This window comes from Ictidomys tridecemlineatus, chromosome 1 (assembly GCF_052094955.1).
Source record: "Ictidomys tridecemlineatus isolate mIctTri1 chromosome 1, mIctTri1.hap1, whole genome shotgun sequence".
NCBI lineage: Eukaryota > Metazoa > Chordata > Mammalia > Rodentia > Sciuridae > Ictidomys > Ictidomys tridecemlineatus.
This window is the reverse complement of record NC_135477.1, coordinates 14,822,954-14,835,108: the sequence shown is the minus strand read 5'-3', so window position 1 is coordinate 14,835,108 and position 12,155 is coordinate 14,822,954. Positions and strand designations below refer to the sequence as shown.

At 47.1% G+C, this 12,155-nt stretch overlaps 1 protein-coding gene across 3 annotated transcripts in view; it reads right to left on the bottom strand.

Moving 5' to 3' along the window:
* Positions 1-6,854: 6,854 nt before the first annotated feature.
* Positions 6,855-12,155, bottom strand: part of Ablim1 (actin binding LIM protein 1) — a 186,827-nt gene continuing 181,526 nt past the window's right edge. For all 3 annotated transcript variants that reach the window (XM_078045117.1, XM_078045130.1, XM_078045138.1), the window contains one exon: positions 6,855-11,278. In XM_078045117.1, the coding sequence (XP_077901243.1) occupies positions 11,165-11,278 (114 nt within the window). In that variant the 3' untranslated portion in view covers positions 6,855-11,164. The remainder of the gene's footprint in view (positions 11,279-12,155) is intronic.

The following is a 12,155-nucleotide window of genomic DNA, read 5'->3' as shown; positions in this document are numbered from 1 at the left end:
CCCAAACTTTGACAGACCACTTCCCATCTCTGACTGCATAGAAGCCATTTAAATAGTGTTTCCCCCCCCCCTTAAATTACAGACATTGAAAAATGGAGCTTACTGATTTGAACTTAGGCACTGCTTCTGGGAGCCGGAAAAGACTCATTAGCATAAACTCTGACCTTGGTATTTTGTACTGTCTAAAAAATAACCAACCATGGAAAATGGAAATAAAGAAGGCAGAATTACAATTTTAATTTTAAAGAAAACATGGTAATTTCTAGTAATAATTAAAACAAACTTACCTTATACTTTTAAGAAGCAACCAAATTTGGATAGTGTTTTCTTTTAAATTAATTAATTTTAAGCCGACAAATGACAACTGTACATATTCAGAGGGTACAGCGTGTTGGGCTGTAATGGTGGGGACACTCCACAGAGTTAAATTTAACATGCATTGTTTCACATACAGACATTTGTGTATGTGTGTGTGTGTGTGTGTGTGTGTGTGTGTGTGTGTGTGTGTGTGGTGAGAACACTTAAAATCTACTCTTTATTGATGATCAAGCACACAGAACACCGTAATTAACTAAAGTCGCAGAGATTTCTTGAACTGAATCCTCCTTTCTAATGAAGTTTTGTCTCAGGGAACCAGAAGTTCCCACCAACCTCTCTTCACTCCCAGCCCTTGTAACCACCATTGTGTTCTCTCCTTCTATAGTGCTCCCCGCAACCCCAACACACTCACACTGAGAAATTACTGGGTCCCCTGTCAAACCTATTGAATCAAACTTTGATGGCAAGGCTGGAGAATCTTCATTTTTAACAGAGTACCTGGGATGTAGATATCTTCATTCAAGTTTCCTCCATTTCTTTTTTGTTATGTTTTTATTAGTGCATGATCATTGTACATAATCGCGGGGTTCATTGTGACATAGTCACACATGCATGTGATGTAATTCGCTCCATTTCATTCCCCTGTACTTCCCCGTCCCACGCCTTGTTCATTCAGGTTTTAGGCCCACTAATACACAGGTTCTTTTTCTCTCATAGTGACAACACCCAAACCTAACTACTGCTTCTGCTATTGACGCCACTTTGCTGACCTTCATGGAGCGTCACCGTGTCCCAGCACTGTCTGGAATCTAGCACAAGCCTTCACTTAATCCTCCCAGACACTCACTCTCCCAGGTGACATCCTTATCATCCTCGCTATGCAGACAAGGAAACTGAGGCACAAGGTACTTGCCCAGGCCACGCTGCTGGTTGGTGGCTCTGAAACTCTAACCTAGGACAGAACCAGGCTCGGTCCTAAAGAGCCAGAGAGTCCCTCAAGGATGGAGAAGACCTTCTGCCTACAGGATGGCCAACCCTCCTCTGCCCAGAGAGCTCCATCCTCCTTACCTACTGCAAACATTCCAACTAGGGCGGGCCACCGAAGCCTTCCAGGCAAGCCAATCCAGGCAGATGTGTCTTCTAGGAAGGGAAAACCAGGTCCTGAGAAGTAGGCCTTGTCTCTATACCTGGGCAGTGGCTTCATGGTGGCCAGGCCCTAAGGTCAGCCCGCTCACTGCAGGACTCTGTCCCAGACTTCCTCCTGCTTCACGTCGCCGAGAAGCTAGACATGCCTCACCAGGAAGGACGCCACGTAAGCTCCTGGGACTGCTGTAACAAGTGACCACAAGCAGGTGGCTCCAGACAGCAGCAAGTTATCGTCCACAGTTCTAAGGCCAGGCATCCAAACCCAAGCTGTGGGGAGGGCCTCCAGGGAGGGTCCCTTCCTGCCTCCTTCAGCTTCTGGGGGCTCCTGGCATGTCTGCCTAGGGGAGCCTCTAATCTCTGCCTCATCTTCATGTGGCCTCTTCTCTGAGGGCAGCTCCTTGTTTTCTCCTCATCTTTTCTAGGACACTGGTCTTCGGACTTAGCACTCCCACCCCCCCATCTACAATGATCTCATCTTTATCCTTCCTTAATTATATCTCAAAGCTCCTTATTCCAGACAAGTTCACAGTCTGAGATTCTGGGTAGGCCTAGCTCATGGGAGTCACTATTACACCCACCGTAGATGCTCTGCTACGTGAAGGCTCAAAAACACACAAAAGGAGCCTATGTCATCACAACTCCTGCGTCACTCGTTCTTACGCTCCCTCCAGCCAGGCCCCGAAGACGGTTACTAAATTTCCCCGGGGTGACTGTCTCAAGCTCTGCATACCTGCCCTTGCAGCAAACAACGGAGCAAAGCAGAAGGAAGCACACTGGGAAAGAAAGAAGCTGCTCCCGGCTCAGGGTTTTCCCAGTGTTCCGAGAGTCTGTGGATGGAGAAGAAGATATCCCTGGGCTGCTTCTCCTCCAAGCAACTGTGCTTGACGGCTCCTGTCACCCCATGCTTCTCTATTTTGCGAGAAAACATCCTTGCAAATGCAGCCATACCTGAGCAGGTGCCAATGGAATCTCTCAGAGAGTGTGTAGAGCCCTAGAGTCTGGCTGTGCTAAGGAAAGATGCCAGCAATGTCCTCTCAGCATCATCTGACTTCTGGTCCCATGAATTAGGGTGACAGTGAGTGACGAAGCCTGGCAGTGGACGGTTGGTTAGCCACCGCCCAGCTCCACTGCTGACCTGAGATGATGTGGGGGTGATCATGGATTCACCTGAAAGCTTTTAAAGTTTGTTGCAGGATACAGCTTTCCAGCTCCCACCCGGACAGACCAAAACAAACCTCCATGCAGTTAGAGTTGGGTCCAAATGTTGGCCCCTCCGTCAAGGGCCTGTTAGAGTTTCCACAAGACAAGCAACTCCTGCTTGTGAACTGAGGGCAACAGCACGTAGGCAACAGCACGTACCCAGGCTGTGAGGATCGGAACCCATGCATTTGAAAGTCCTGCAAGGTTCAAGTTGTCTGAGTACCTTGTTTTTATGCAGGGGAGGGGAGTATTAATAATAATTATTTTTTTACACAGGGGATTCTTTTTCCTATCTAATGGGAAGGTGACTGCTATCAACACTTTCTAACTTTTCATTAAGAAGAGTAGGTTTTAAGACAATAACAGGAAAGAAAGAACCTATTCTCTCTGTGCCAGCCTCCGTCCAGTTTAGAACAAAATGTTATTCATGGCCAGGCTCCACCTTGCTGAGGAGGGCCGGTGTTTGTCTTTGCGAACACAGTCCCTCTGACAAATCCAGGGAAAACCACGTGTTAACAACATGGAGACCTCAGAGAGGTGACTGGCTTAGAAGGAATGTGGCATTTGTACTTGATGGCAGGAGGGCTAGTGTGCCTCTCTGAGTCATGGGTTTACCCTTCTCAGATTAATTAAAATAATCTGCACAGAGGATTCATCCCAGCTCTTGGTATTCTGGAGGCCCACACAAAACAGGAGCTGTGGCTATCACCCCATTCCCTGGGATGGACTCCTATTCCCTGGATCCATGGAGTCTGAATCCCACCAACTCTGGGTCTGGAGGTTGTTCCCAGGCTCTGCCCTGCCCCCAGCCCCTTGGGGATGCTCTGGGAGGGCCCAGTGTTAAACCAGGCTGGGGCAGAGCACAAACAGCCTTGGCCTTGGAGGGGAGGATTTCCCATGCCAACTTTTTATCGGATGGGAAGGGCTGAGTTGAGAGGCAGCAGCAGGGGACAGCACAAATCAATACAGAAAATCCTCTCCAGGGGCCGCCATTGTCCTGAGCACAATGGCGGCCCCAGAGAACATTTCATCCCGTTGACATTGGAAAGTAAAATAAATGTGGTCATACTATACGCTCCTCCATAGCCCTGGCTGGCTAGGGCCTACCCTCAGCTCTGCAGGAGACAAAGGAACATATTTTTTCAGAATCCTGGTCTCAGGTGGGGGAGAAGGAAATTTAGAACGTGGAAGGTCCTCGGGGCTGGGGTCTAGATGACCTTTGGCCACTGCTCTCCCCAGCCCCCTGTGCTTTCTCAACGCTGCCAGCCTCTCGCCTCCACCCTTCCTAGTGTTCTCCAGCCTACAATGGGCCACGTCCAGCAGGGCAGGGCTGGGGGACACACCCAGGCAGGCTGCTGGACTCTGCAGGGAAGAGGAGTCCCTTTCCAGCAATGGGCAGGAGGGGCTGAGTGAGACTGGTGGCTTTTTTGAGTTGAGAACATGTCCCCAGATACCCTATGGACTGGCAGCTCTCTTTATCTTTGCAGCCTTCAGGTGCTCTGAAGCCACACAATCAGAAGGATCTTTCTGGAACCAATGACTCTCTCATTGGAATGAGTCCCAGATCCTCTTCAGGTGGTATTTATAAGCATCCTTGGGGTGGGGCAGGGTCCACCTCACCCAGGAAGCTGGCACCTTCACACACCTCTGGTTCGAGCCATCTGCCGCCCTGGCTGGCTATGATGTGTGACACCCAGAAGGCCAGCGTGGTACTAGAGTGACAGGGTTTGAATCCCAGCTCCCCAGTAGCAGGCAGATCTTGGATAGGACACTTAGCCTCTCTAGGTCTGATCCCTTAATTCTAAAATAGAAGCAACGTAAGGAATCAAGAAAGAAATCACATAATACGCTTGGCTCAGGGCCAGGTAAATAGTAGGTTCTTATTTCTTGGCAGCCACTTCATTAATAAAAGCTCATGTCTGAGAACTCATTTTGTACCATGCCAGGTCTTGTTCTATGGGGAATTCCATAATAACCCTCTGAGGTAGGTATTATTATTTATTCCTTTTATAGAAATGGAAATTAGGGTTTGGGGAAATTAAGCAAGTTGTCATTAGGTAGGCAGCTGCTTATTGGTAGAGCTGGAACTTCAGCCAGACAGTTTGCTGCTGAACCCTGCACACAGCTGCTGTGTGATCCTCTCAGGTCTCAGTGCTGTTAGTTGGCATACCTCCAGGGATCTCAATCTTTAGACCATTGCAGGGCGAAGAAGGTGCTGTTATTGAGAATGTAAAGAGGAGGTAGGCTTGTTTGAATGCTCAGGTACTATGCAAAGATGGCAGATGGGAAAGCTAAGAATGAAAAACTCAAATTCTAAGTTATTTAAAATATAGTATTAGACCTTGTCCAAGCACCAGAACTCCCCAAGCACCAGTGTCCAAAAGCTACTAGTAATAAAGCACTTGCCTGCATCTGAACACTCTGTCTTACATCATTTGCCTCGATGCCCCTTAACATGGCCAGAACAGGTATCCATTCTCAACCTATCTGTTGAAAACACTGAGACTCAGAGAGTTCATGGAGTTTTTCAAGTCTAAGTAACTAATGGCTCTTCATAAAGGTCACTAAAGTTTCTTGAGCAGTTACTATGTGCTGGGTACTGTGCCAAGTGCTCAACATGTTATAATTTAGCAACAATCTTATGATGGGTATTATTTATTGTCCAGTCTTCAGAGGAGTAAACAGAGGCTTAGAGATACTAGATGACAGGCTTTGCCTGGGTTAAGGGTTGCCTGGCACTCAACATGGAGATTTCCCTAGAGTCAACTGAACAGCAGAAACACACGCAGAGCTAACAGTACCAGACAACACTTGCCAAGCACAGAACGTGAGGTTCAACCATAAGCATGCAAAGAATTTGCTGGGGCTGGTTGGGCTGGGCCATCAGACAGGCCCAGGGAAAGGGTGTGAATGTGTGTGTCTTTGATTTAGGGCCAATGGAGCCCCTGGGAAACCCACATGGGTAGCTCCACAGAGCTGGTGGGAAACTGGTTTTAAAGAATCAACGCTGGCCATGACCTCCTTTCCTTGGGGCCTTCTCTCCTGGCCACCTCCTTGAAGAGTTGGACACTGTATAGAGGAAATGTCACTGGCTAAGCTGAATGGGTGGGGAGAGGCGTGGTCTGCAGTGGTGAGATTCCGGGCAGGGCCTCAGGGGAGGGAAGTGGTAGGTGAGTAAAGGGTTGGTCATGAACGTCCTTAGACTCCCATCAAAGGTGGGTGAGCTTGCTCTGAGGGAGGGGTAGCCATGAAGTGAGGCAGGAGTCAACTGCGAATAAAAAGGTGGCCACCAAAGCCAAATGCCACAGGTATTCATAATAGGACTAAAAACAACTCCTGGCGGAGGGGGTTACGGACCAGTGTTGGTGTGGTGGAAGCAGAGCTGAGTAGAACAATGTTCCTGGCCTGTCTTTACAGGAATAAACAACCTGAGTCCTGCACCCAGGCAAGGGTCTGTGTGAGTGCGGGTGGGACAGGCCCCTGCACAGACTCCACACACAGGATGAAGGCTGTGGCCGAAGCAGGCCATCTTGAGTATGTTCTGGCAAGCTTGAAATCCAATAAACTGAAATCTAGATTTTCTTCATGTCAATTTTGATAATGCGGAGGAATCCAAAGATCTGAAGACGCTTTTCTCCTGGTGCATTTCAGCTTGACAACTCACAAGCTGTTGTCCTGCAGCTTCTACAAATTCTCAGTTTTGTTCCAATGACGAAGCTGTCACCGCTGTGTCACAAACGGAACCATGCATTGGTTACATTTTCACAGTGTGATAGATGGACTAAGAATTTTCCCTTCTTTTGTCAGCTTGGTCAATGTCTGGATCATTCAACAAACAGAACTGGAAAAAAATGCGTTGAGCTACCTTCTAACTTATGTGATAGAAATGCATTCCCAGGGTTTTGGGTTCATTCTGGTTTTGTTTTGGTTCTTGGAAGTCAGAATGGTATTTTTTTTTTTTTTTTGGTACCAGGGATGGAATGTAGGGGCACTTCCCACTGAGCTCATCTCCAGCCCATTTATTTATTTTTATTTATTTATTTTTGAGACAGGGTCTTGCTAAGTTGCTGAGGCTGCCTTTTAACTTGCCATCCTCCTGCCTCAGCCTCCTGAGCCGCTGGGACTATAGGTTTACGCCACTGAACCTGGTGAAGGAAACCTGGGAGCAAGAAATGAAAGCACAGAGGCACTTGGGAAGGAAGCACACGGCTTTATTCACGAGCTGTGGTACAGCAGGATGCGGGGTGGAGTGGTGAGGGAGCGTGGAAGTGCTGCTCGCAACAGGAGCATGGAGCAGGTGGGCACTGCGCAGCTCATGGACACGGGACAGGCCGGCCCCCCTCCTGTGCACACAAGCACGAGGTACTCGGGTGCACACGCACACCCGACTCACTTTCACGGGGAACACAACACGGCATCTCAAGACGTTCCTTCTAAACATCTGCTTTTGTATTTCCGAAAGGAGAGGGAAGACAGGAAGAGCTGATGCCTTTCACCAGTTGATAAAAAGCCACAAACCCAGCTTAAAATGAAGAACCCCGAGAGCCTCTCTGCAGGGCCCTCGGTAACACACGGACACAACTCACATTTATCACAAGACTGTATACACGCCAAACCCCCAAAGAACACCAGTCAGTGGACGACGGTCTCCCTCCATAAGGGACAGAGACATAGCTAGCCAGGAGGGGGCACGTTTCCACCCCTTCAGAATGGTAATGCCCCATCCTTCCACCTTCCATCAGAGGGATCAGGAAGTTACTCATGGGCACTCTGCTCTTCCAAGAGGTGTGGGAGAATCCTGTTTGATGATCACAACCACCACCCAGTTATACGAAGCTGCAGAAAACTTTGGATTGAATTTTATTGTGCACACATTCACTGTTTAGAAAGTTTCCATTTAAACTGACAAACCCCCTCTTTCTTTTTGGGTTTACCATCAATTAAACTTGCCCAAATAAAAACATAATAATCTATATGCTGAACACATCCATTACCATCTCTCTCTGCTTACTGGGCAGCAAATGGAAGGATAATGACTTTTTTTTTTTTTTGAATGCCAAAATATAGCTTTCTCTTTCTCCCATCACAGGGTTGTTGGGGAATCTACTTAGTGCCCATTGTCATTGTTAGATGGTATCATTGCAAATCTCAAGCCCTAAGTGATCTCTTTTTCTGGAAGGTTCTTCCAAGGGGAGCCTGAAAGAGCAAGCTTAAAGGTACACCAACACTTGGTTCATCAGAAGAAGAATAACTTTAAAATCAAATAAAATCAGGGCTGGCAATATGAAGTACAGATTAAATAGCTACCAGAAATACAGATGAAGTGATTTGTAAATCTGTGCTTGCTTCAGAGGACACAGAAGGGTTGATGGGACAGAGTTCATTCCCTTCCACCATCTTTCAGGACAATCAGAAGCAGGGGTCTGTTAGGGCACAACCTGGAACTGTCCCTGGCCCTGCCGCACGCCCCAGAACACCACACCAAATCTGCTGTACACAATCGTTAGAGAGACTTACTTAGTCGAGAGTGGTTAATTTAAACTCCTTTAAACTTGCAAAAGCACATATATTTTATATCATCATCTCAGAAGCAATTAGGAAAAGATGTCTGCTTCAAAATGTAAAGATATTAGGCGAGAGTTTTAGAAATGTTACCAGCTGGGCTTTCCCAGGCTGAGATGGAGGAGACCAGGGTTGAAAACAGAACTACAACAGCCTGTGCTTCAGAAGAGGAGCCTCAGCTGGGAGGCCCTGGCTTTCGGGTCAGGGGAGAACAGAGAGTACAGGTAGAAAATCACCCCCATCCCCGCACCTTGTTACTCATTAATTCTAGTTTCTCTCTCTGAGATTTCAGAGAACAGGCAGCTTATGTTTAGTTATTGAAGAAGTCACATTAGAAAACATTTAATAACAAACCCCAAACCAAAATGGAGATGCATGGCTAGCTGTATATGTTTCCAAATGCTCTTCAAATCTCCTAATAAATCACACAGGAAGACTTTGTGATGGCCTGAGCTCTCTGGAAGAAATTTTAAAGGAAGCACTGACTCATATTGTCATAGAGACCTCTTCTACTTCGTGCAATCAGTATGCGCTTCAAAGTCACAAGTCAAATGCTCAAAAAAGTAGCCCTTAAGATATGCACCAAGCTTGCCAGGTATAGAATTCCTTTTCTAGAGATGAACTTTGTGTTAGCAGTTGGAATTTTCCCGTGCGGTCCAGCACAGGGTTAAATGGAGAACATCCATCTATTGTGCTGTGTCCTGAACACTTCAAGATCAGGCATGCTGCACCCAGTTTAACAAAAATGGATAAGGCATTGTAGCCCTTACAGCAGATCTGGCAGTTAGAACTAGGCTGTCCCCAAGCCATCCTTCCATCTGGAACCTTCTGCTAGGGAATGGTGTAGGGGAGCTACTCCAAGGGTTTCCAGTAGCCAAGGACAGGCAAGAGGCTACTGTTGTTTTCTAGTAATTTATCTTTGAAGGGTTCAGTTTAAGTGAATTAGTATGCTTGGTATGGAAAGAAGCTTTCTGTTTTTCAAGTTGGATGCAGAACTGAATTCAAAAATTACAAAAGAGCAGGGTGTCACTACTGGGAGCAGAAATTAGGGTCCAGTTTTTTTTAATTATTGTAACTCTAGGGCCTTTGACTCTGGGTCTCTAACATAAAGAGGAGGAGTCTAATTTCCCTCTTTCATGACAGAGCCAAGCCCTCTTTCATGTGGACCAAGAGATGGAAAATATAGAAAACCACCTAATTGTGCCCAGGTTTCCAAATACCTTTTTTCACACTGGCATTTGACCTGAATGTTCATGAGTGATGACTCATTATCAGTGACAGACATGGTGGGTCTTTCATTGACTCCACTAGCCTCTCCACCAGCCGAGTGCTAGGACCCACTTGGTCACCACTGTTAACGACTGGTAGGGAGACACTACAAATATACCACAGTCCCACCCCTATACTCTGCCAGGGCAAAGCAAGAAGCAGGCCAAACGTTGTGCTGAGGCTAGGCTCCAATTTGAATTGACAGTTGCAGAGTACGAGGACCCTGGCGGGATGCTTTGAGCTCCAAACCAGCCCTTCCCACCTGCGTGGGCTGCAGCCTGATCTAGCCATGAGCTACCTCAGCCTGAGTGCTGGCTTCTGAGCACCAACACTCACCCATGAAGGAGGCAACGTTGAGGGCACAGCTTAGCCTCACTCTTGTTCTTGGAGTCACATGCACTTGTACCAAATATCCCTTAGAAGCAGCAGCGCAGTGTGACAAACATTCAAGCATAAATTAAAAAGCACATGCAGACTCACAAAACTGCCCTGGGTGAGTTAAGCGTGTATCCACGCACAGGCACGCACGTGCACACACTCACACTGAAGTTAACAGTGCCAAACAACAAGGAAAGCTGAGAAGGCCAAATTAAATTGATTGGATGTAATCTACTTTGGAGCTGCAGATATTCAAGAGGAAAACATGCCTTTCCTTAACTTACTACTGAAGAGACCTTAAAAAGCAAAATCAGCATGGGTTTGATCGGATTCAGAGGATGCCAGACAGTTTATAGGGGACGCTGAGCATGAGAAGTTGCATTTGGGGGCAGAACATGGATTTTGTTTTTGTTTTTGCTAAGAGGGATATGACCCATAGACAAAAATCACCTCGCTGCATGCAACTGGGCCAGTCGGGAGACAATTCTTGTCTTTCCTTTCTTTGTGAAGGTGGATCCCAGGCCACCTCCTGTCCTTGGTGAGAAGGAAGAATCATTACACTATTTGAAGCAGAAAAAGAGTTCAGGGAGGGTTTCCTTCATTCCTTTTCCTTTTCCTTTCTTTCCTCTTTCAAAAAATTCTAGTAATGGCTAAGCAATTTGCCAACCAGGTCCCAGCAAACAAAGAGAACAAGGAGCTTGTTAAAAAATCACTTTTTGCTGAAATTCAGGCTCGATCAGACCTGCCCGGTTCCCTGATTTCTGTTCTGCCAGAGCCCAGACAGAGCTTCTAGAGGCCGGCAAGGAAAAGCTGCGCACAACTGCTGCCACCACACGGCCCCGTTCCTCAGACTCCTGCTTAGCACAGTGCTACGTAATAAATATATTCATCCTTTGGAATTAGTACAACTGTTTCTTCCTGTGCGGCATTCTAAGGGCACTTGCTGGCTCTTACCACTACAGTCAGCACTAGGGTGGACAACAGTTAAAGGAAAACAGAAGGAGAAAGAAAGAAGCTCCTGTTGTGGACACGAGGTCATGAGGAAAGGTCACGTGTGGACACTACTGCTGATTTTGGAAACATAGAAATTTCTACCCATGGCTGCTTGGCAAGTGTTACTGTGGGCTGGCCCAGTGTTTGGCTCATGGGTGTTGGGACCAGAATTTCCCTTTTTGTCGTGGCTGAGGGATGGCAGTCTATAAATTCTCCAATCAAGTCTGGGCCTTAGTGTAACACGGCAGGCCTTGCCCCGCTGCCAGTCCTTTTTCTAACTGCCGTTTAAGTGTGGGACTTAGAAGAGTCTTGCTTTTTTCTTCATGTCGTTGCGTCTCCAAAGAGGTAACTTGTCAAACTCCTGTATGGACATCCCAAAGATTTCCCGAAACACTTCTGGGGCCAAGTGGCGCTGGAAAGAGAGAACAGAGTAGTGGTCAGTCCTGATGGCCACACGGATGGCCTGGAGAGTTGACCTCCAGCTTAAAGATACAGTTGACCCTCCATATCTGTGGGCTCCACATCCTTAGTTCAGCCAAGTGCAGACCAAAGATATCCATAGAAATTGCCTCTGTACTGAACATGCATCGACTTTTTTCCTTGCCATTTACCCTGAACAATGCGGCATAATGGCCATTTATATTGTTTTAGGTATTATGCATAAGGTGAGGTGATTTAAAGTGTACACAAGGATATGTTAAGATAATATGCAAATTTTACATCATTTCTTAGAAGAGACTTAAGCATCCATGGATATTGGGATCTAATGTCCTCCCTGGAATCAACCCCTTGCAGGTACTGAGGAGCACTGCCATCATTTTGAAGAGTAAGGCTGCCTGATGGGAGAGGAGGTTATCTCTGATGCTCATTTACTAGGCCAGGTGAGTGCCCTTTCCACCAGATGAGGAGCTCGTTCAGTGTTACTGGTCCTGTTATAATTCAGTGTTAAAACAACACTGAGTAGTAATGCTGCACAGGAGAGCGATTTCTGATGCTGGAGGGGACTCCACTTAAGTTCTTTGGGATGTTCAGAAGATACACAGAAAATGGACCATGGCAATAGAAAGCCAGCTAGAAAGAGACTCCAGGGTGGTCCCTGGGAGCCCTGGGCTTCTTCTTGGCTTATCAATGAGGGGGAAGGTGGATACCTGGTCTACTGGGGAGGCCTCCTATCTGTCACCGCTTCCAGAACAGTCCCCTTAGGACCCAGGGGCCAGTATTCTCTGAGCCAGCCTGACTTCTACAAAGGTATCGCCTTTTGTCAGGGAGCAGTAACGATTGTTCCTGAG